The sequence below is a fragment of the Ahaetulla prasina genome, chromosome 7, assembly GCF_028640845.1.
Source record: "Ahaetulla prasina isolate Xishuangbanna chromosome 7, ASM2864084v1, whole genome shotgun sequence".
Classification (NCBI taxonomy): domain Eukaryota; kingdom Metazoa; phylum Chordata; class Lepidosauria; order Squamata; family Colubridae; genus Ahaetulla; species Ahaetulla prasina.
Window position 1 is genome coordinate 92303779 of NC_080545.1, and position 25789 is coordinate 92329567.

The following is a 25789-nucleotide window of genomic DNA, read 5'->3' on the forward strand; positions in this document are numbered from 1 at the left end:
GTAAAGTTTCCCTTGTCCATTCATGTCATTCATGAGAAACCCTCCCATACTTCCACCTCTTACAATACTAGACAACATAATATCAGCAGTAGAGACCTTCAAGTTTCTAGGTCCTATATTATCTCAAGACTTAAAATGGACAGCTAACATCAAAAACGTCATCAAAAAAGGACAACAAAGAATGTTCTTTCTGCGCCAACTCAGAAAGCTCAAACTGCCCAAGGAGCTGCTGATCCAGTTCTACAGAGGAATGATTGAGTCTGCCATCTGCACCTCTATAAGTGTCTGGTTTGGTTCTGCAACCCAACAAGACAGACACAGACTTCAGAGGATCATTAGAACTGCAGAAAAAACAATGGCTACCAACCTGCCTTCCATTGAGAGCCTGTATACTGCACGAGTCAAAAAGAGGGCTGTGAAAATATCTACAGACCCCTCGCATCCTGGACATAAACTGTTTCAATTCCTACCCTCAATACGACGCTATAGGGTCGTGATGGCGAATCTATTGCACCGCATGCCAGAGGTGGCCTGCAGCACCCTCTCTTGATGGCACACGAGTCGTCACCTCAGTTCAGCTCTGCCGCGAATGCGTGCGCAGTTGCTGTCGGCCAGCTGGTTTTAGGGTCTCTGCCATGCATGCGCGGGAGGCAAAGGGTCCTTGAGTGGCACAGGCTGCTAAACAGCCTGTTATTAACAACAGCTGCCTGCAATTATTGCAGGTTCAAGTCCCACCAGGCCCAAGGTTGACTCAGCCTTCCATCCTTTATAAGGTAGGTAAAATGAGGACCCAGATTGTTGGGGGCAATAAGTTGACTTTGTATATAATATACAAATAGGATGAAGACTATTGCTTAACATAGTGTAAGCCGCCCTGAGTCTTCGGAGAAGGGCGGGGTATAAATGTAAATAAATAAATAAATAAATAAATAAATAAAGTGTGTAGGACACATGATTGTGTGGGTGGTTCGTGCACGCATGCGTGGGGGGGCGAGTGCAGGGCGCAAGCACATTGCATTTTGGGGGTTCGAGCGCACACATGTGCATTCATGCACGTGCTTGTGCGCTTTGGACACTCAGTCCGGAAAAGGTTAGCCATCACTGCTACAGGGTATTGCACACCACAACATCTAGACACAAGGACAGTTTTTTCCCCCCATGCCATCACTCCACTAAACAAGTAATTCCCACAACACTGTCAAACTATTTAGTAAGGCTGTATTAATATTATTATTCTCATCTTTCCTGTTACCTATCTCCTTTTCTACTTACGACTACAACTTTGTTGCTTGTAACTTTACGATGTATGGTTTTATTTAGTTTCCTAGTACAATTTATGTTGATTGTTTATTTGGTATCCTACGACTATCACTAAGTGTTGCATCTTATGATTTATGATGACTGTATTTTTATGATGACTATGATCATGATTTATCACTTATAGCTTTTATGTACACTGAGAGCTTGTGCAAAACAGAACTCCTTGTGTGTCCAATCACACTTGGCCAATAAAAAGAATTCTATTCTATGTCTGACTCTAAGGGGTGTGTGTGTGTATGTGTGTGATCATCTCTAATTCTTTGCCGAGGGAGCCAGTTTCAAGGCCGATAGATGGCCGATAGATAAGTTTTTATAAGGCCGATAGATAGTTTTTATAAGCTGTTGTGGTCCGTCAGCAGCCTACGGAGCTAGCAACAGAGTTGGACAGTGATGAGGCTGAGGTGGGGGCAGGGCCATCAGGAAGTGAGGTGCAGATTCCAGAGCCTCCAGAGACTGATAGTAGTGAGGCAGAGGAATAGGAGGAGCCTGTTCCTAATGCATGCATGAGAAGAGCTGCCAGAAGGCAAGAGCAGCTCAAGCAGAGAGGACAACTCGGGAGAAGGGCCAAGAGATGATTGGCCCCTCCCATAAGGCTTAAAAGACCAGCAACGGCCTTTGGGCTTTGCCGGAAAACAACGTTGTAGCTGCATCTTCTGCTCCATCTTCTGCTTCGTGTACATCTTTGTTTTTGTGGCTTCTGGACGTTTGCCAGGAAGGGCCTTTGGGAGTTTGCCTAATTGGACTAAGGCTTGTGAGATAACTGAGGAATTTGTGTTGGGAGGCCTTTGTTTTACTTTGAGTTGAACGACGCTGGGAATGAAGTAATTCCCAGCTGTTCGAATAAAGTTTGTTTTTTCACGGACTTATTACTATCTACTTGTGTCTGGGTCACAACATAAGCAATGATAAATATCCAGTCCAAAAGATGCCCCTCCTTTACCTCCTTTTTTAATTTCACTCCATCTGAACTGGTGCCATCGCACGACTGAAAAGACCGAGTCGAAGCCATCCTCGCGGATCATTTTGACCACTTTGATGAGGTCGGTGGGATGCAGGCAAGGGGAAGTTGCTTGAATGTTTCCTACAACATCAACCTCTGGAGAAATGAAAGAAAAACAGGGAGGAGGTAAGGAGCTTCTAGGCTGCAGTTTGGTTCAAACTATGTGTAGTCCTCAACTTACGATCACTATGGAGCCCAAACTTTCTGTTGTTGCGCGAGACGTTTGTTAAGTGAGTTTTGCCCCATTTTATACGACCTTTCTTGCCACAGTTGTTAAGTGAATCACTGAGTTGGAAGGGAGCTTGGAGGTCTTCTAGTCCAACCCCCTGCTCAGGCAGGAGACCCTGTACCATTTCTGACAAATGGTTGTTCAATCTCTTCTTGAAAACCTCCAACACTGGAGCATTTACAACTTCTGGAGGCAAGTCGTTCCACTGATTAATTGTTCTCACTGTTGGGAAATTTCTCCTTAGTTCTAGTTTGTTTCTCTCTTTGTTTAGTTTCCGTCTATTGTTTCTTGTCCTGCAGAGCATCTAGATTCAGTCATAGTTTTTTTCCATATAGCGTCAACCTTGTAAACTCTCAAGTTTCCTCTTTCCGCTATGTACTCATAATGGACAATATTTAACATATACGTATTTATAACGTAACATATAACAATACAATATTTAACATATACATATTTATATACATAACATATTTCCCCAAAAATAAAACCCAACCAGAAAATAATTCCTACCATGATTTTTCAGGATGCTTGTAATATAAGCCCTACCCCCAAAATAAGCCCCAGTTAAGTTTGTTAGCTAGATGGGTGCATTTAGTACCGTATTTTTCCCAAAATAAGACCTAACCAGAAAATAAGCCCTAATGCGTCTTTTGGAGCAAAAATTAATATCAGGCCTGGTCTTATTTTCAGGGAAACACGGTGTGTGTGTGTGTGTGTGTGTGTGTGTGTGTGGTGCAGGTATATATTTATTTATGTATAGAGCATATGTATATGTGTGTTATATATGTGTTTGGGTAGATATACATTTTCTCTTGAGAGCAGGCAACAGAATTTCATTTTTATTGTGGGCCAATGTGCTCGCAGTAAAAAAATGACAATAAAGTCATCTTATCTTAACTTGCCTTGAGGAATAAATTGGCCCACCCTCATCTTTGTGGCAGCCCCTCAAATATTAGAATCCTGCTATCATATCAACTCTAGTCCTTCTTTTCATTAAACTAAACATGTCTATATTCAAATCCAGAGAAAGAAAGCTGAAAGATCTACCAAAGCAATAGTTTAAAACAACAACAACAACAACCCAGTTTGTGAGCACCAACATACCCTCGTGATATTGGAGAAACTCCACAATGGTGTCCAAAGAGGTAGAAGAATCTTTAGATACTTCAGAGGTCCTCCGATGAACCTGAGCTCCAAACTGCTTGGCAATTTTCTCAATTTCATCGTGATCTGTAGAAATCCATACACTGTAGGTAGACAAAGGGAACATTGTTGCCTGTAAGGGAAGTTGTGACACAACACAAGCCTTGAAGCAGTGGTGAAATCCAATTTTTTTACTACCGGTTCTGTGGGCGTGGCTTGGTGGGCCTGGCAGGGGGAAGGATACTGCAAAATCTCCATTCCCACCCCACTCCAGGGGAAGGATATTGCAAAATCTCCATTCCCACCCCACTCTGGGGCCAGCCAGAGGTGGTATTTGCCGGTTCTCCCAACTGCTCAAAATTTCCGCTACCAATTCTCCAGAACCTGTCAGAACCTGCTGGATTTTATCCCTGGTTCAAATGTTCTGCTGTTAAGTAAGACAGTTGTTAAGTGATTTTGCTCCATGTTATGACTTATGTCAGAACAATTGGACCAGGGGTGAAATCCAGCAGGTTCTGGCGAACCAGTAGCAGAAATTTTGAGCAGTTGGGAGAACCGGCAAATACCACCTCTGGCAGGCCACAGAGTGGGATGGGAATGGTGATTTTGCAATATCCTTCCCCTAGGAGTGGGGAGGGAATGGGGATTTTGCAGTATCTTTTCCCTGGAGTGAAGTGGAAATGGAGATTTTGCAGTATCCTTCCCCTGCCACGCCCACCAAGCCACGCCCACAGAACAAGTAGAAATCAAATAGAAAAATCAAGTAGAAATCAAGTAGAAAAAAAATTTGAATTTCACCACTGATTTGGACTCAGTTGTGGTTGTTAAGTCCAGGACTACCTACCAAGCATATAAAGAGCGTACCAAAAGTCAACCCTCACAATTTATCATAGAAATTTCATTCATTTGAATTGATTTCCATTTTTTTTTAAAAAATATTTTTAACTGGTTATACACCAAAACTGGAACGAAAAGGACAGATTTTCTCAGCTTTGCTGACATCTGGCTGCCCAATTCACGCGTAGCTGATTCCGTGCAGCTTGTATTTAAAAACCCCCAAATAAAAATCCAATATAAACCTTCTTCCCACCCGATTTGCAACGTGCTATGAAGTTAAGAATATATCTCTATACCCACATCTGCTGGAAACTTCTGCAGGAGATATTTAAAAAGCCCCACCCCCACCTAGATTTGAAACTCCACAGATTTTCATCTTTTGATTCTGAAAGAGCCTGCTTTTTAATAATGATAAAAGCCCTGGGTTACGTTTGTATCATGATTTCATTGGGTTCACAACCCCTAGTGATCACAGAAAAGGAAGTGCAGGACCTATTTCACAGACAAAAGCCAGGAAAAGCGCCAGGCCCAGACAAGATAACTCCTTCTTGCTTAAAAGTCTGTGCTGACCAATTGGCCCCCATCTTCACCCATATTTTCAATAAATCACTAGAGATGTGCTATGTTCCTTCTTGCTTCAAACGCTCTACCATCATCCCAGTGCCGAAGAAGCCCACCATCAAGGAACTAAATGACTACAGACCAGTTGCTCTAACATCTGTAGTCATGAAAACCTTTGAAAGGCTAGTGCTTTCCTACCTGAAAACCATCACGAATCCGCTTTTAGTCCCTTTCAAGTTGCATACCGAGCAAATAGAACAACAGATGATGCTGTTAATATGGCTCTGCACTACATCCTACAACATCTTGAGTCTCCAAAGACCTATGCAAGGGTCCTTTTGTAGACTTTAGTTCAGCATTCAATACCATCATTCCAGACATTCTTCTAACTAAGCTAAACCAGCTACAGGTACCGGAACAGACTTGTAAGTGGATCACAAGCTTCCTAACAAACAGGAAGCAGCAGGTGAAGCTAAGCAAGATCACATCAAATACCTGTACAATTAGCACAGGGGCCCCCAAGGCTGTGTGCTCTCCCACTTCTCTTCTCTCTGTATACCAATGACTGCATCTCCAATGATCCATTTGTTAAGCTACTGAAGTTCGCAGATGACACAACAGTGATTGGTCTCATTCGAGACAATGACGAATCCGCATATAGACGAGAGGTCGAACGACTAGCCTTGTGGTGCAACCAAAACAATCTGGAACTGAACACACTCAAAACCGTAGAAATGGTGGTAGACTTTAGGAAAACCCTTCCATACTTCCACCTCTCACAATACTTGACAACACAGTATCAACAGTAGAAACCTTCAAATTTCTGGGTTCTATCATATCGCAAGATCTCAAATGGACAGCTAACATCAAAACATCATTAAAAAGGACAACAAAGAATGTTCTTTCTGCGCCAACTCAGTAAGCTGAAGCTGCCCAAGGAGCTGCTGATCCAGTTCTACAGAGGAATTGTTGAGTGTGTCATTTGCACCTCTATAACTGTCTGGTTCGGTTCTGCAACCCAACAAGAAAAACACAGCCTTCAGAGGATAATTAGAACTGCAGAAAAAATAATTGCTACCAACTTGCCTTCCATTGAGGACCTGTATACTGCACGAATCAAGAAGAGAGCCGTGAAAATATTTGCAGATCCCTCGCATCCTGGACATAAACTGTTTCAACTCCTACCCTCAAAACGACGCTATAGAGCACTGCACACCAGAACAACTAGACACAAGAACAGTTTTTTCCCGAAGGCCATCACTCTGCTAAACAAATAATTCCCTCAACACTGTCAGACTATTTACTGAATCTGCACTACTATTAATCGTTTCATCGTTCCCATCACCAATCTCTTTCCACTTATGACTGTATGACTATAACTTGTTGCTGGCAATCCTTATGATTTATATTGATATATTGATCATCAATTGTGTTGTAAATGTTGTACCTTGATGAACGTATCTTTTCTTTTATGTACACTGAGAGCATATGCACCAAGACAAATTCCTTGTGTGTCCAATCACACTTGGCCAATAAAATTCTATTCTATTCTATTCTATGATTTGTATGAAATTCCTAAGGAATCACAAGAGGACCCAGATTGTTGGGGGGGCAATAAGTTGACTTTGTAAAAATATACAAATAGAATGAGACTATTGCCTTATACACTGTAAGCCGCCCTGAGTCTTCGGAGAAGGGCGGGGTATAAATGTAAACAAACAAACAAACAAACAAACACAAGAATCCCGGAAGTTTCTGTTGCAGACAAAAGAACTGTAGTTTCATTTAAAGGGGGGAGGGGGAGGAGAAAGAACGTTGACACTCGCGCATGCGCAGACCTCTGGAAGGCGCCGGAGTCGAGGGCTGCCCTCAGTACCCAACCAATCAGCGGGACGCCAGCCAGGAGCTTAATGTTCTTCAGCGGGATCCCTTTGCTGCCGCCTCGAGCCAGGATCAGCGCCGCTATGTGAGGGGACCCCAAGTCGGCATCCCCCGACGGCCGGGAAGAGGCGACAGCGAGCGAAGGAGGATCCCCAACTGTCGCAGCCATGGTTTGCTGACAGAATGAACATTGCCACGTTTAAGCCCCGCCTCTCGCGCAGCCGCCCTGGGCACGCCCGCCATGAGGAATGCTGGGAGGTGGAGTCTTTTAGGCGCGGAGATTTTTAACCTTCCGCCGCTTGCTTCAAGGCTTCCGTGGCGGCAGAGGGCGCTGTTTCTGCGCTGGCCTGGAAATGTAGTTTTCATTGGCCGATGGGAGTAAAAGCCAAAGGCCGTCCCAGTGGGATGCCGGGAAACGTAGTTCAATGGATGGATGGATGGATGGAGGAATCTAAAGCAAGGGTCTCCAACCTTGGTCCCTTTAAGACTTGTGGACTTCAACTCCCAGAGTTCCTCAGCCAGCTTTGCTGAAGTAATAATAATTATAATATTTATAATAATGAAATAATATAATAATAATAATATATAATATAATAATATATTATATTATTATATTATTATAATATTTTAATAATAATTATTATTATATATAATAATAATATATAATTATAATAATTATAATTATAATATTAATAATGAAATAAGGGGCGTGCATAAGAGCACAATAGTGCCTACCGTTCCTGTCCTATTGTTCCCTTCATTATATCAAATTAATATAGTTGATGCATATTTTTTACTCATATATATATATATATATATATATATATATATATATATATATATATATATATATATATATATATATATATTCTTCAAGACATGTTGTTTTGTCTATGACAATCGTTTGTATATACTGTTGTGACAAAAAGAAATAAAAAAAATTAAAAAAATATATTATATATAATATATATAATAGGATAATATATAATATATGGAGGATATATACACATAGACTTCTGTAAAGCTTTTGACTCAGTAGTACATGATAAACTTCTCCTAAAACTAAAATCCTATGGCATTTCAGGTCCCCTCCACAGTTGGATATCTGCTTTCCTATCAAACAGACAACAAGTGGTCAAAATTGGCAATGCTATATCAAATCCTGTTCCTGTCAAAAGTGGTGTTCCTCAAAGCAGCTTTCTTGGACCAACGCTCTTCATATTATACATCAACGATCTCTGCGACCATATCACAAGTAATTGTGTTCTCTTTGCTGACGATGTCAAACTATTTAACACCACCAACAACACAACTACCCTTCTAAGCAAGATCACATCAAATACCTGTACAATTAGCACAGGGGCCCCCCAAGGCTGTGTGCTCTCCCCACTTCTCTTCTCTCTGTATACCAATGACTGCATCTCCAATGATCCATTTGTTAAGCTACTGAAGTTCGCAGATGACACAACAGTGATTGGTCTCATTCGAGACAATGACGAATCCGCATATAGACGAGAGGTCGAACGACTAGCCTTGTGGTGCAACCAAAGCAATCTGGAACTGAACACACTCAAAACCGTAGAAATGGTGGTAGACTTTAGGAAAAACCCTTCCATACTTCCACCTCTCACAATACTTGACAACACAGTATCAACAGTAGAAACCTTCAAATTTCTGGGTTCTGTCATATCGCAAGATCTCAAATGGACAGCTAACATCAAAAACATCATTAAAAAAGGACAACAAAGAATGTTCTTTCTGCGCCAACTCAGTAAGCTCAAACTGCCCAAGGAGCTGCTGATCCAATTCTACAGAGGAATTATTGAGTCTGTCATTTGCACCTCTATAACTGTCTGGTTCGGTTCTGCAACCCAACAAGAAAACACAGACTTCAGAGGATAATTAGAACTGCAGAAAAATAATTGCTACCAACTTGCCTTCCATTGAGGACCTGTATACTGCACGAATCAAGAAGAGGGCCGTGAAAATATTTGCAGATCCCTCGCATCCTGGACATAAACTGTTTCAACTCCTACCTCAAACGACGCTATAGAGCACTGCACACCAGAACAACTAGACACAAGAACAGTTTTTTCCGAAGGCCATCACTCTGCTAAACAAATAATTCCCTCAACACTGTCAGACTATTTACTGAATCTGCACTACTATTAATCGTTTCATCGTTCCCATCACCAATCTCTTTCCACTTATGACTGTATGACTATAACTTGTTGCTGGCAATCCTTATGATTTATATTGATATATTGATCATCAATTGTGTTGTAAATGTTGTACCTTGATGAACGTATCTTTTCTTTTATGTACACTGAGAGCATATGCACCAAGACAAATTCCTTGTGTGTCCAATCACACTTGGCCAATAAAAAATTCTATTCTATTCTATTCTATCTATTCTATTCAAAAAGACCTTGACTTTGTATCCGAATGGTCTAAAACTTGGCAACTCCAAATCTCAACCAGCAAATGCTCAGTCTTACATATTGGGAAAAAGAACCCAAACACTAAGTAAAAGCTTGATGGATATTATTATTATTTTTTTATTTGCATTTATATCCCGCCCTTCTCCGAAGACTCAGGGCAGCTTACACTATGTCAAGCAATAATCTTCATCCATTTGTATATTATATACAAAGTCAACTTATTGCCCCCAACAATCTGGGTCCTCATTTTACCTACCTTATAAAGGATGGGAAGCTGAGTCAACCTTGGGCCTGGTGGGACTTGAACTTGCGGTAATTGCAAGCAGCTGCTGTTAATATTTATTTATTTATTTATTTATTTATTTATTTATTTATTTATTTATTTATTTATTTATTTATTTATTTATTTATTTATTTATTTAATCAAATTTGTATACCGCCCTTCTCCCGAAGGACTCAGGGCAGTTTACAGCCAAATAAAAACAAAACAAACATAATAAATACAGAATAAAATACTATTTAAAAAACTTATTCAATTTGGCCCAAATTAAAATCTTTAAAAGAATAAAACCCACTAAAATTAAAACCAGATAAAAACTAAAAACCCTATGCCAGTCCTACGCGGATGAATAAATAAATCGTCTTCAGCTCGCGGTGAAAGGTTTGAAGGTCCGGAAGTTGGCGAAGTCCTGGGGGAAGTTCATTCCAGAGGGTGGGAGCCCACACAGAGAAGGCCCTACTCCTGGGGGCCGCCAGCCGACATTGTTTGGTGGACAGCACCCTGAGTAATCCCTCTCTGTGGGAGCGCACGGGTCGGTGAGAGGCAATTGGTAGCAGTAGGTGGTCCCGTAAGTAACCCGGTCCTAAGCCATGGAGCGCTTTAAAGGTAGTGACCAGCACCTTGAAGTGCACCCGGAAGACCACAGGTAGCCAGTGGTCACTCCTGCGCAGGAGTGGTGTCACATGGGAGCCACGAGTGGCTCCCTCTATCACCCGCGCAGCTGCATTCTGAACCAACTGGAGCCTCCGGGTGCTCTTCAAGGGGAGCCCCATGTAAAGAGCATTGCAGTAATCCAAGCAAGAGGTAACAAGAACATGAGTGACCGTGCATAGGGCATCCCGGTCAAGGAAGGGGCGCAACTGGCGAATCAGGGAAACCTGATAAAAAGCTCTCCTGGATACGGTCGTCAGATGGTCTTCGAAAGACAACCGCCCATCCAGGAGAACGCCCAGGTTGCACACCCTTTCCATCGGGGCCAGTGACTCGCGCCCAACAGTCAGCCGCAACTGCAGCTGACTGTCCCGGGGTGCGGGCATCCACAGCCACTCCTTCTTGGAGGGATTGAGCTTGAGCCTGTTTCTCCCCATCCAGACCCGTACGGCTTCCAGACACCAGGACAGTACCTAGATAGCTTCGTTGGGGTGGCCTGGGGTGGAAAAGTACAGCTGTGTATCATCAGCGTACAGTTGGTACCTCACCCCAAAACCACTGATGATCTCACCCAACGGCTTCATATAGATGTTGAACAGGAGAGGCAAGAGAATCGACCCCTGCGGCACCCCACAGGTGAGGCGCCTTGGGGTCGATCTCTTCTCCCCTGCCAACACCGTCTGTGACCGGTCAGAGAGATAGGAGGAGAACAACCGATAAACGGTGCCTCCCACTCCCAAACTCTCCAGCCGGTGCAGCAGGATACCATGGTCGATGGTATCAAAAGCCACTGAGAGGTCTAATAGGACCAGGGCAGAAGAATAACCCCTATCCCTGGCCCTCCAGAAATCATCCACCAACGCAACCAAAGCCGTCTCCGTACTGTATCCGGGCCGAAAGCTGGACTGGAACGGGTCTAGATAGACAGTTTCATCCAGGTATTGGAGTAATTGATGTGCCACCACACTCTCTACAACCTTCGCCACAAAGCGAAGGTTGGAGACCGGACGATAATTACCTAAAACAGCTGGGTCCAGGGAAGGCTTCTTGAGGAGGGGTCTCACCACCGCCTCTTTCAAGGCAGCAGGAAAGACCCCCTCCAACAACAAAGCGTTAGTAACCCCCCGGAGCCAGCCTCGTGTCACCTCCTGCGTGGCCAGTACCAGCCAGGAGGGGCACGGATCCAGTAAACATGTGGTGGCATTCAACCTCCCCAACAACCTATCCATGTCCTCGGGAGTTACAGGATCAAATTCATCCCAAACAGTCTCAACAAGACAAGTCTCCGACCTCTCACCTGGATCTACCCAATTTTGATCCAACCCATCCCGAAGCTGAACGATTTTATCGTATAGATAACCACTAAACTCCTCGGCACGTCCCTATAACAGACTGTCTTAGCAGTCTGAGCCACTCAAGGACCCATTACCTTACAGATGGCCCCCACCCTGTTAAAGACCTTGGAATTTTAATATCAAATGATCTAAGTGCCAAAGCCCACTGCAACTACATCGCAAAAAAGGCTCTAAGAGTTGTAAACCTAATCTTACGTAGCTTCTTTTCCAAAAACACTGCACTACTAACCAGAGCATATAAAACATTTGCTAGACCAATTCTTGAATACAGCTCGCCTGTTTGGAACCCATACCACATTTCTGATATCAACAAAATTGAACATGTCCAGAAATATTTTACAAGAAGAGTTCTCCACTCCTCTGAATACAACAAAATACCTTATGCCACCAGACTTGAAATCCTGGGTTTAGAAAATTTAGAACTCCGCCGCCTTTGACAGGACCTGTGTTTAACTCATAGAATCATCTGTTACAACGTCCTTCCTGTTGAAAACTTCTTCAGCTTCAATCACAACAATACAAGAGCAAACAATAGATTTAAACTTTATGTTAACCGCTTCAATCTTGATTGCAGAAAATATAACTTTTGTAACAGAGTTGTTAACACTTGGAACACATTACCTGACTCTGTAGTCTCTTCTCAAAATCCCAAAATCTTTAACCAAAAACTGTCTACTATTGACCTCACCCCTTTCCTAAGAGGTCTATAAGGGGCGAGCATAAGAGCACAAGCGTGCCTACCATTCCCTGTCCTATTGTTCCTCTTCATTATATCCAATTAATACAGTTATTACATACTTATGCTCATATATATGCTTATATATTATATAGTTATTTCATGTTAATGCTTATATACACTGTTATGACAAAATAAATAAATAAAATAAATAAAGAGAGAGAGAGTCTCTGTGTGTGTATATGTGGAAATAAAAATGGCACAAAAACCTGGAGTGCAGTTAGCATAGACTTCATTCATGATGGGCTTATATGTTCCCTTAGTAAATTGAATCACTATCTTCCAAAGCCACTTTTCTGGGTTTGTGTGACAAACAACTATATAGAATAATCAATTTTGCTAGGTTCACACAATACGCTAGGCTAAATTATGGTCGGCAAGTTTATATTCAGAACATGATGTGAATACCATAACACTTCCCTAATCTAACGAATGGTCTTATTGCATATTTTTCTCAAACAGCTGCTACAATAATGGCAGAAATGAGACCAGTAACAGTTTGCAGCTAAATATATTTGAAGACATGCCCTCTTACTACTGCTCCTGCAAGTCTTTTTTAATCCCAGCAGAGTGCAGCCTTTTCACACAGAAGAAAATTGTATGCCTCAACACATTTTGAGAAATGGAAACAATTAAGGTAACACATATTTAATTTTACATATCCTAACGGCAGCCAGGATTGTATATGCACAATACTGGAAAAAATCCAGAACCCCCTACAGATGATATTATTATCAAAAAAATTCTGGAATGTGCATAAATGGATAGGTTAATCCTAAAAATCAAAGGAAAAGAATACCGGAACTCGGAATATTTTATAGAATAGAATAGAATAGAATTTTATTGGCCAAGTGTGATTGGACACACAAGGAATTTGTCTTGGTGCATGCTCTCAATGTACATAAAAGAAAAGATACGTTCATCAAGGTACAACATTTACAACAAAATTGATGGTCAATATATCAATATAAATCATAAGGATTGCCAGCAACAAGTTATAGTCATACAATCATAAGTGGAAAGAGATTGGTGATGGGAACTATGAGACGATTAATAGTAGTGCAGATTCAGTAAATAGTCTGACAGTGTTGATGGAATTATTTGTTTAGTAGAGTGATGGCCTTCGGGAAAAAACTGTTCTTGTGTCTAGTTGTTCTGGTGTGCAGTGCTCTATAGCATCGTTTTGAGGGTAGGAGTTGAAACAGTTTATGTCCAGGATGCGAGGGATCTGCAAATATTTTCACGGCCCTCTTCTTGATTCGTGCAGTATAGATACTGAAGTTAGAGGAGTGGATTTATGTGAAATATGGACTACCCTATTTCCCCCAAAATAAGACATCCCCTGATAATAAGCCCAATTGGGCTTTTGAGCACATGGCAATAAGGCCAAGCGCTTATTTCAGGGTTCAAAAAAATATAAGATAGGGTCTTATTTTGGGGGAAACAAGGTACATGAGAAAGAAAAACTGATGAGTAAATATTTTGATGGTTATATAATCAATACTATAATGGAAGATTGTATACTTTTCAATAACAATTGATATTATCGCATGTATGTTTATGTATATATGATTATAATGATGATGTTTATGTGTTAACACTTGGGACACCTGGAAAACACACTGTTCAGCATAAAAATGGAATATGTGATATTAAACAATGAAAAATATTTAACAATTTAAAAAAATGGAAACAAGAATTAAAAACGAGGTCTTCTGGTTTTAAAGTACTGCATTCCTTCTTGTTCACAATTTTTGCTGGGCATGGCACATTTGAGTGTTTGAGGACTTCCTAGTTTGGGGTCATCTCAGGCTGCTGTGGAAAAAACCTTTCCTCTACAATCTCTGATCTGTTCCGGTTTGGAGTTAGGAGACATGACATCTTGTCTCCAGATATCATTCCGGTTCTCACTTGCTCATGCTGGCTGGGGGAATTCTGGAATTGAAGTCCGCCCAACTTAACTTTGCAAGCGTTTAGAAAGATTGCCCTGCAGTTTTCTTGGCCAGAGTTCAGAAGTAGTTTTCCCTCACCTCCTTCCTAAGGCTGAGAGAGGTCCTGGCCCAAGGTCACTTGGCTGGCTTGGTGCCTGAGGCCGGATTAGAACTCAGTTTTCCCTACTTCAATCCAGTATTTTAACCCTTGGACCAAGCTACTCCCCTACTGAACGCGCCCATTAAGAATTTTTCCATGTCAGAAACCACTCTGTGTAACGAAGATTCTGTCACCCTTGCCTCCTGTCTGGTCTGCCTGATAAGAGATAACTGAAATGGATTTATAATTCAGGGGGACGGGATCAGAGGTGGGTTTCAGCAGGTCCTGACCAGTTCTGGAGAACTGGTAGCGGAAATTTTGAGTAGTTTGGAGAACCGGTAGTAAAAATTCTGAGTGGCCCCATCTATTCTCTGCTTCCCGAGTACCAGCTGATCGGGAGGAAATAGGGATTTTGCAGTAACCTTCCCCTGGAGTGGGGTGGGAATCAGTGGGGGTTTCAAATTTTTTTACTACTGGTTCTGTGGGCATGGCTTGGTGGGCGTGGCAGGGAAAGGATACTGTAAAATCTCCATTCCCTCTCCACTCCAGGGGAAGGATACTGCAAAATCCCCATTTCCTCCCGATCAGCTGGGAGGCAGAGAATAGATGGGGACAGGGCCAATCAGAATTTTTACTACCGGTTCTCTGAACTACTCAAAATTTCCACTATCGGTTCTCCAGAACTGGTCAGAACCTGCTGAAACTCACCTCTGGTGGGAATGGACATTTTACAGTATCCTTCCCCTGCCATGCCCACCAAGCCACACCCACAGAACCGGTAGTAAAAATTTTTGAAACCTACCACTGGACAGGATGTTACCAAAAGTCAAAAGATCCATTACCACGTTGTACATTGCACAACAGATCTAAAAAGGGAGTTTGATCACATGGTTATGGGCAACGTGACATGATGGAATGGAGTGGGCCGGATCCCCAGGAGGGAAGGGCTGCATTTCAGAGGAGCAAGAGGCAACTCAGTTCAGATACTTTGTGTGAGAGAAAGAGGGTGAAGACAGCTTCTCCCTAATAGTTCCCAGAGTCTGTGCTTGATGCAGGTAACGGACTGCTTCAGTCTGGCAAGATGTTGTCTATCAGTGTGAAACAATAACGAAACCTGTTTGGAAGATTCACCATGTGTTTTTTGTTGGTTTGGAGGACTTGACACATCTTGGCTTTTTTGACCCTCTCTGTATACAGGTGGTCCTCAATTTACGACCACAATTGAGCCAAAAGCTTCTGTTGCTAAGCGAGACAGTTGTTAAGTGAATTTTGTCCCTTTTTACAACCTTTCTTGCCACAGTTGTTAAGTGAATCACTGCAGTTGTTAAATTAGTAACACGGTTGCTAAGTGAATTTGGCTTGGCCAGTGACTGAAGGTTGCGAAAGGTGATTGCATGACCCCGGGACACTGCAACTATCATAAATATGAGTCAGTTACCAAGTGTCTGAATTTTGATCATGAAAAACAGCCATAGGTCCTTTTTTTTAGTGCCATTGTAACTTTGAACGGTCATAAAACAAACTGTTGTAAATCGAGGACTACCTGTAATTTAAAAAAAAAGGAGAAATGGAAGTGAAGCTGAAATTATTGGATTCCCCTTGTTGTGTCTGCGCCCCCCGCGCCGGGCCCACTGCCAGACTTGGAAAGTGAGGGGAAAGGGCCATCATGCTTACCTCGGAAGCACCAGTTTCCTTGGCTCAGCTCCAGGAGCCAGAGGCAGGCCAGGTGGAGGAGATAACGAGACCTCCGTCCCCTGACTCTTTCACCCCCCAGGCCACGCCTCCAGACCCAGCTGAGGGCAATCAGGCCTGGCTGGACCCTAGGTTTCGTAGGCAGGAGAGGCGGGAACAACAGAAGCAGGGGTGGGGCAGGCCTAGGAAGTGCTGAGTCATGGAGCCACACCCCACAGGATATAAAACCAGCGCGGGCTGCTATGCCTCTTCGTAGCAGGCAAATCAACTGCTTAACTAGAGCTGAAGTACTGTTTGTTCCTGGGTGACTCATCGGCATCAAGGGAGATAACAGAGTCACTTGGCAGACACTCGCTAGTTTGCTGCCAGAGCTGATAGTGCCCGCTAATTAAGCCATCACTCGGACAGAGGCGAGGGGGGACAGAACACCCCTGACTATAATGGAGTTTTACCACATTTATATGAAGAGCCAATCTGGTGCAATGGCTAAGGTGCCAGCTAGAAAACTGGAGACTTTGTGAGTTCTAGTCCTACTTTGACATCTGGCTGACTTTATTTATTTTTATTTATTTTATTTATTTGTCACAACAGTGTATATAAGCATAAGCATGAAATAACTATACGATATATAAGCATACAGTATATATAAGCATAAGTATGTAATAACTATACAAATTGGATACAATTAAAGGCAACATTAGGACAGGAACGGTAGGCACGTTGATGCACTTATGCACGCCCCTCTTAGGAATGGGGTGAGGTCAATGGTAGACAGTTTTTGGTTAAAGCTTTGGGGATTTTGGGAAGAGACCACAGAGTCTGGTAGTGTATTCCAGGCATTAACAACTCTGTTACTGAAGTCATATTTTCTGCAATCGAGACTTTGCGCCAGACACTTTCTTTCAGCCCTAGGAAAGAGGCAATGGCAAATCACTTCTGAAAAACTTCGCCAAGTAAACTGCAAGGATTTGTCCAGGCAGCCTTCGAGAATCAGACACAATTAAATGGAAGAAGGGGAAAAAGTATAACTTGATTTTTAATTTTAGGGAAGAAAGCAAACGGGTTAGGGGTTTACTTCTCAGCCAACAAGAGACAACACAACTTCCTTCCCCCCCCCTTACATTTGCAGTGATTTTCTGCCTTTGACCAAAAATCAGGTTTTTGAGTTTTTTTTCCTTATCAAGATTAGCTGAAAATCTCAAAAAAGAGGGAGAGCCCACCTCTTTTCAGTGGAAAGAAGCTCTTGAAAAGCACCCCCCTTTTTTTGTTTACATTGCCCTGAGTACATTTTAGTAAAGAAACAAGATATAGAATAGAATAGAATAGAATTTTTTATTGGCCAAGTGTGATTGGACACACAAGGAATTTGTCTTGGTGCATATGCTCTCAGTGTACATAAAAGAAAAGATACCTTCATCAAGGTACAACATTTACAACACAAATGATGGTCAATATATCAATATAAATCATAAGGATTACCAGCAACAAAATTACAGTCATACAGTCATAAGTGGAAAGAGATGGGTGATGGGAACGATGAGAAGATTAATAGTAGTTCAGATTTAGTAAATAGTTTGACAGTGTTGAAGGAATTATTTGTTTAGCAGAGTGATGGCCATCAGGAAAAAACTGTCCTTGTGTCTAGTTGTTCTGGTGTGCAGTGCTCTATAGCGTCGTTTTGAGGGTAGGAGTTGAAACAGTTTATGTCCAGGATGTGAGGGGGTCTGTAAATATTTTCACGGCCCTCTTCTTCTTTATTTTAAAAAAAAAAACGAAACAAGACAATCGTTTAAATACATCATTGTGCAGAGAAACATCTTCCCAGTTTCCTGTTCTCTGGATTTTCTGGGTGAAAAGTAAAATAAAATAAAATGAAGAAGAGGAATCTGTATGCTCCAGAAACCCGATAGGAGGCAGCAGCTGATCCTCTCATCACCTGTCTAAAAATAATCTGAGTCCCCTTCTTCTGGTAGAGAGCAGCCTTTGCCATCCGAATGATATTGGCCACGCCGGGAGAAACACGTTTGGCATTTAGTGCCGGAGTGTGTTTGTGTGTTTATGAAGGTAAGGAACTCTTGCAGTCTTCTCTTGAGCTTCGAAAGTTCGTCCTTATTCGATCTTTCTCTCCTTTCCCTGAAGCAAAGTTTTCTCTGCCGCCTTCTTTCGACTTCTTTCAGAGTTGAAACTGGGAGGGGGGAAAAAAATGCTTGGCAAAATTTCTTTGCCAGTTCTTAAGAAGGATTGTGCCATCCTTCTTTGGGGGAAAATAGCAATGGTGGTGGTATGAACTTTTTTTTTTCCTTCCCTTCGTCTGCCAAGTTAACCGTCCTAAATTTTCTCTCTTTTTCACATGTCAAGTTCTGATATAAAACCGGAAGGCGGTTTATTATCAAAGCGTTTAAGGACTGTGCAAGTAACTTTGGAAAAGTTAAAACGGACTGAGAAAGAGTTGCAAATGTTTCTTTTGAGATGAAAGCTACTGCACCCCCTAAGCAAAATATTATTATGAGTCTGTATTATTATTTTTTTCCTGAGCAAGTCCCTTACAAATATATAAATGTGTTTCTGTCTTTGTTTATGGATGTATTTGAGTGCTCTCTTGCGTACATGTGTGCAGCACAGACCGACCTGTCAGAGAAACAACAGTCAATCTTAAATATGTTTACTTCAAAGTAATGCCTATTGAGATACTCCTTCATGTCTATTGATAGAATTGTAATGCCACGAAATGTCTTTGATATATATTTAACCTCTATCATGGCAGAATAAGGAACAAAACCCTATTTTGGGGCAGGATCATGACTTCTGTCATTAATGCCTGAGGAACATGATCCAAGCAGCAGAAAAATCTGTGAGAAAAGAATGAATTGTCCACTTGATTATAGGTATAATAAGTGTATATCATATTGCTGTATTTTCACTATGTTCTTTTTCGGTGTTTGTTTTATTGTTCCATTATCTTCTGTTCCATTTACACATTTTTCAATTCTTTTTTTTATTGATTTAAACTACCCACTCCGTGAGATAGGCGGCAAATAAATTTAATAAACAAAAACAAACCAATAAATATTCAGCTCAGCTCTCCAGTCCATTGAACATAAATTCTAAAGACTTTCTTATAAGAATAGTTTATCACACTTGTGCCTGGAATATTGTGGAGAATGTTCAAATATAAATAATCCACATAAGGTTTTAAAAAAAGAAACAATAAAAAGTGAAATGTAACCTTTATTTATTTAATTTATTTAAAAGATTTATAGGGCCACTCAATATAAACCACTCTGAATGGCTCACAACAACAAATATATGGAATTATTTATCTAGGAAATGCCTCACTAAGATATGAAATATTACTTAAGCTGCCACAGATAAGGAGGGTTTTGTAGAGGTGGACCAAAGAAAGTAAATAGCGCCAAAAAAATTGACATCAGGAAATGAAATAAGGAGGTGGTGATATATCATAGTCAAGATATGTATCTGTTATAAAAATTTAACACTGCAGGGATCTTTCCATAAAAATAATTTCCATTATGCTACATTATATTTCCTTCCTTAAGTGTGTATGAGAATATGGTCATAACTTGTAACTAGGTTATTCAGAAATATGAATTTAACTCTCTTATTTTTATTTTTATTTGATAATTATGTGGTTGTAAAAATCTTTAGAGCTTTTATCAAGCAAAGCACATGTGGTTAAAGCAGTGGTGGGGTTCAAATAATTTAACAACTGGTTCTCTGCCCTAATGATTTCTTCCAACAACCAATTCACCAAACTGCTCAGAAAATTAACGATCAGTGGCTGAATCCCATCACTGGGTTAAAGTAGACGGTTTAACAAAGTTTTGGTTACATGGCACAGATTTAATGTACTACAGTGGGCTAAGCCATGTTCTAATATCTCAGGGGCTGCCACAAAGAAGAGGGAGTCAAGCTATTCTCCAAAGCACCTGAGGGTAGAACAAGAAGCAATGGGTGGAAACTCATCAAGGAGAGAAGCAACTTAGAACTAAGAAGAAATTTCCTGACAGTTAGAACAATATCAGTGGAACTACTTGCCTCCAGAAGTAGTGAATGCTCCAACACTGGAAGTTTTTAAGAAGATGTTGGATAACCATTTGTCTGAAGTCGTGTAGGGTTTCCTGCCTAAGTAGGGGGTTGGACTAGAAGACCTCGAAGGTCCCTTCCAACTCTGTTGTTCTATTCTATTCTATTTTATTCTAAGCCATGCTTGTCTTAACCATGGCTTATTGGATAGGATGGGCTTCCATGGTACATTAAGGCAGGGTTCTCAGACTACGGGTCAAGTTATCCCAGGGGGGTTGTGAGCAACTTCAAGGAGAGTGACAATTTAAAAACAGAAAACACTTGAACTATTTCACACAACAGATTGGAAACTGTCAATTTTTGACCCAGGTTTTGCTCTTTACTTCAAAGGATAGTGGATGGGTCGGACAAAACTTCACAACTAACAACAACAACAACAACATATAAAGCTCATGGTTCTGAACCTGGTCTGCGTTAGTCTACTCTTAATGAACTTATTCGCTACGGGGCATTTTTGCTGGAAACGCTGGTTTCCATCAAAAACATTATAAATTGTGGTCATGCGACGATGGATGACTGCAAGTAACCATAAATGTGGGCCAGTTGTCAAGTCCAGTTGCCCAAAATGTGGTCACTTGGATGTGGGAGGGGGGAGAAGCTCGGCTGTCGGAACTTTGGAACTGGGTCGTAAGTGCTTTTGGGGGGACTCAATTGTAGCTTTGAATCAGGGGTAAAATGCTCCTGTTTCGGACCGGATCGGGTGATCTGGTAGCGATGGTGGTGGGTGGTTTAGAGAACCGGTACCAAAAATCCCTGGGCCCCCCTCCCCATGCCTACCCAATCGCCCGCTTGCCCGCTTGCCCGCTTGCTGCTTCTTTCTGGCTCACTCGCTTTTCCCACCCGAATGGTAGGAATATGTTGTAAAAATGCTTTTAAAGGTAAAGATTCACCATCACAGCTGAGCCGCTGATTCAGAGTTCTTGCTTTTAAAAGCATTTTTTTACAACCTATTTGGCCGAATAGGTTGTAAAAAAATGCTTTTAAAAGTAAAAAAAAAAAGATCGCACACCACAGCTGATCACGCTCCCTCCTCGACACACTGTTCTACTTATCTCATGCCTCCTTTTAGCATTAAATCATATGGTATATGCTGCAGCGCAGTTCACGGCACGCAGACATGGACCAGCGAACCGGTAGTAAACCGTTTCAGATTTCACCACTGTTTTGAATGGTTGCTAAATGGCGAGTTGTTAGTTGAGGATAACCGGTGTCACTCGGCCTCTTCTACCTTACAGAACAGGAAGACGAGCACAGGTAGTCCTTGACTTACAGCCATTCATTTAGTGACCGTTCAAAGTTACAACAGCACTGAAAAATGCGACTTAGGACCGTTCTTCACGCTTATGACTGTTGTAGCATCCCTCTGGTCAGGTGATCAAAATTTAGATGCTTGGCAACTGGAATATATTTATGCCGGTTGCAGTGTCCCGGGGGTCATATGATCCCCTATTGCGACCTTGTGACAAGCAAAGCCAATGGGAAGCCAGAATCAATTCACAACCGTGTGACTAAATTAACCAGTGGCAGTGATTCACTTAACAACTGTGGCAAGACAGGTCGTAAAAGGGGGCAAAAAACCTCACTTAAGAATTGCCTCTCTTAATAACAGCCGCAAGACTTTTGATTGCTCAATATTGGAAGAAAGAAGAATTACCTACAATTGAAGAATGGACACTCAAAGTATCAAATCTGGCAGAAATGGCAAAAATTTCTGCTTACTTGAAAGACTATACACAAGAAAAATATATTTTAGAATGGAAAATGTGGATTGATTATATTCAAAATAAGTATCAGATAAAAAAATATCGAATAGCATATGAGTAAATTTAGGAAATATTTTGTATTAGATATATTTCTGAAGGAGAGGGGAATTGATAGTGTGATTATGTGTGGAGTGACTAGAGATTATAATTTAGGAATTATTTTGGATTATGATTGTTAGTTTTGATACCCTGCATTTTGTTCTGGGAAGTCGGGTGGGGTGGGGGTAAGGGGAGGGAATTGGGGGTTGAGGTAGAGATGGAGTGATGGTTAATGTACAGGGATTATTGAAGATGTATAAATATAATTAATGTAGGGTCGGGTCTGCCCAGTTACCATTTTAGAACGGTGGGGAGGGAGAAAAGAGGAGAGAGTAGGAGGTAGGAAAGAGGAGAAGAGGAAGGAAGAGTGGTAGAAGAGGGAGAAGGAAAGTGTAGGGTGGAGGGAGGAGAGGATGTAGATAAGAGAAGGAGAGGAAGGTCTGGAAAGTAGAAGAAGGTAGAAGAGGGAAGAGTGTTAAAAAGGGGGGTGGTGACTGGGCAAGCCCGACTAATTGTATATAACTGTACATTGGATGAGCTGTTTGATATGATTGTAAAAATAAAACTTTTTTATGAAAAAAAAAAGAATTGCCTCTCTTAGCAACAGAAATTTTGGACTTAATCGTAGTCATTAGTCGAGGACTTACTTGTACTTGGAACTCTCTCTTGAGGACCTTGAAGAGGAAACTGTTGTGGTCCGCCAGCAGCCTACAGAGCTAACAACGGAGTCGGGCAGTGATGAGGCTGAGGTGGGACCAGGGCCGTCAGGGAGTGAGGTGCAGACTCCAGAGTCTCCAGAGACTGACAGTAGTGAGGCAGAGGAACAGGAGGAGTCTGTTCCTAATGCACACAGGAGAAGAGCTGCCAGAAGGCAAGAGCAGCTCAAGCAAAAAGGACAACTCGGGAGTAGGGCCAAGAGATGAGCCAAGAGATGAGCCTCCCATAAGGCTTAAAAGACCAGCAACGACATTTGGGTTTTGCCGGAAAACAACATTGCTAGCTGCATCTTCTGCTTCGTCTACGTCTTGCATTTATTTTTGTGACTTTGCCAAGAAAGGCCTTTGGCAGTTTGCCTAATTGGACCAAGGTTTAAGATAGGACTGAGGAATTTTTTTGGGAGGAATTTGTTTTAATTTGAGTTGAACGATTCTGGGAATGAAGTAATTCTCAGCTGTTTGAATAAAGTTTGTTTTTTACGGAATGAGTTTCCTCCTACCTATTTGGGCCTGGGTCACAACAGAAATATGGGATGTATACAGGGGTGGGTTCTACTTACCTTTACTACCGGTTTGCAACGGGACCGCGCGTTGATGCGCAGAAGCTTCCTGATGATGTCCGGGTCAATGGGCAGAACCTCCCGCCTGTTTTACTACCGGTTCTTGCGAACCGGTCCGAACCAGGGGCAACCCACCACTGGATGTATAGGCCCCAAATACAACGTAAAATACAATACTGGACCCGCAAGTGATTTAACTGTGAATCTTTCTCTGATTGTATTATAAGGTTTTGCTCTGTTTTGTTTTGCAACAGTGCCGTTGTTCCAGAGGCAGCAATGAAGATTGCGTTTTGTGGCAATGACAACATTTCTGCTTATAACATGAGCGATGGATTCGTAAGAAATGTCTGTTTTCTGGATGCCCTCAATTTGGTGCCTCATGTGTTCCTCTTATTCATCACCTTTCCTATATTGTTCATTGGTAAGGAATGCCACAACCAGCTTTTTCCAATCGTTTCTCAGTTTGCATAGTTTAAGCCTTATATGAAAACAAACCAATCCACCTTCCTTCCTCTCTTCCTGCCTCCCTTCCTCCTTCCCCCTTTCTCCCTTCCACCCTTCCATCCCTCCTTTTCCTTCCTCCCTCCCTCCCTTCCTTCCTTCCCTCCCTCCTTCCTTCCCTCCCTCTCTCTGCTTTTTACCCTTCCTTCCTTCCTTCCTTCCTTCCTTCCTTCCTTCCTTCCTTCCTTCCTTCCTTCCTTTCTTCTTTCCTTCCTTCCTTCCTTCCTTCCTTCCCTCTCTCCCTCCTTCCTTCCCTCCTTCTCCCTGCTTTTTACCCTTCCTTCCTTCCTTCCTTCCATCCATCCATCCATCCATCCATCCATCCATCCATCCTGTCAAAGTTCCAGAAAAACCTCTTCCACATAAAAAAACCTACGGCCTAGTATGGTTTCCAGGCCTGACACATCCATCCATCCAAATCTATTTCATTTTCTCTTCATTTCTGATTTCTTTTTAATTTTTACATTTGTTTAATTCCATATCTATGTCAGTTACATGATCCTGTTTTGGGGACTTGGCAACCAGCCTACATTTATGGGTGTTTGCAGCATCTCACAGATACGTGACCACGATTTATGACTTTTTTTTTTGCCAGAAGGTGGTTTCTGGCAAAAAAAAAACATCCATTGCAGACAATGGATTTGCTTAACGACCACCACAAAAGAAGGCCACAAAATCAGGCATGGTCATGTAGGAGAATACTAGGAGAAAATGGAGCTTCAAGGGATATTTTATTATTATTTTATTTATATCCTGCCTTTATTATTTTTACAAATAACTGAAGGTAGCAAAGAATACTCCCGATATGGCTTGTGCTGAGACAGAGTGACTGGGACAAGGTCACCCATCCAGCTTTCATGCCTAAAATGGAACTAGAACTCATGTCTCCTGGTGATTGGCCCAAATTCACCCAGCTAGCTTTCATGTCTAAGGAAGCACTAGAACTCACAGTTTCCCAGTTTCTAGCCTGGTGCCTTAACCACCAGACCCGTGATGGTGAACCTATGGCACGCATGCCCAAAGTGACACATGGATCTATGTCGCCTGGCATGCGCGACGTTGCCCGTTGCTCTCTCGGGTTTCTGATGCGCATGTGCATGCGATGATCAGTTGGCCTTTTTTGCGTGTGTGACACTACTGGAAACTGGAAGAGCTGGTCTTCCGTTTTCCTGTGTGAGCATGTGCGGCAGCCAACTGATCGTCGTGCACGCATGCACGCCAGAAACCCAGAAGACTAGCTAGCCGGGGCTCATTCGCGCACCGGAAACTGGAAGTTCACTTTCGGGCACACACGTGCGTCACTGGCAGCTCCTTTTCCAGGTTGTGGCCCAGACAAGCACGCGCACTCCATTTTCGGCACTCGATGCCGAAAAGGTTCTCCATCACTGCACTAGACTGGGGGTGTGCAAACTTGGCTCTTTTAAGACTTGTGGACTTCAACTCCCAGAGTTCCTCAGCCAGCCAAAGCTGGCTAAGGAACTCTGGGATTTGAAGTCCACAAGTCTTAAAAGAGTCAAGTTTGCAGACCCCTGCACTAGACCAAACTGGCTCTTATACCAACCGACAACTGAGATATGCATCTCTTATTTTGCTCTTCTGCCCTTTCATGCCCTGACTATCTATGAGTCTTTAACTGGATTCTTTATTTTAGGATGGGGAAGCCAAAGCTCCAAAGTCCAGATCCATCACAACACATGGCTACACTTCCCTGGGCACAACCTGCGATGGATTCTGACGTTCACTCTTCTTTTTGTCCATGTGTGTGAAATCGGCGAGGGCATTGTTTCAGATTCGTAAGTGCTACGGAAGGGGACCGAAAACCGCGGCTAATGGTGGGGCTTAAATTAACCATGACCCGTAAAACCAGAGGTGGGTTTCAGCAGGTTCTGACCAGTGCTGGAGAACCGGTAGCGGAAATTTTGAGTAGTTTGGAGAACCGGTAAATACCG

At 42.2% G+C, this 25789-nt stretch overlaps 2 protein-coding genes across 3 annotated transcripts in view; one reads left to right on the top strand and one right to left on the bottom strand.

Moving 5' to 3' along the window:
- The window catches only part of CMAS (cytidine monophosphate N-acetylneuraminic acid synthetase), a 30666-nt gene extending 23400 nt beyond the window's left edge, over window positions 1-7266 (bottom strand). For both annotated transcript variants that reach the window (XM_058191025.1, XM_058191024.1), the window contains exons 1-3: window positions 6929-7266; window positions 3654-3796; window positions 2261-2416 (exon numbers count right to left, since the gene is read on the bottom strand). In XM_058191025.1, the coding sequence (XP_058047008.1) occupies window positions 2261-2416; window positions 3654-3796; window positions 6929-7140 (511 nt within the window). In that variant the 5' untranslated portion in view covers window positions 7141-7266. The remainder of the gene's footprint in view (window positions 1-2260; window positions 2417-3653; window positions 3797-6928) is intronic.
- Window positions 7267-18082: 10816 nt separating this feature from the next.
- Window positions 18083-25789, top strand: part of ABCC9 (ATP binding cassette subfamily C member 9) — a 145730-nt gene continuing 138023 nt past the window's right edge. The window contains exons 1-3 of the mRNA XM_058190933.1: window positions 18083-18221; window positions 23594-23760; window positions 25492-25633. Coding sequence (XP_058046916.1) covers window positions 23616-23760; window positions 25492-25633 — 287 coding nt within the window. The 5' untranslated portion in view covers window positions 18083-18221; window positions 23594-23615. The remainder of the gene's footprint in view (window positions 18222-23593; window positions 23761-25491; window positions 25634-25789) is intronic.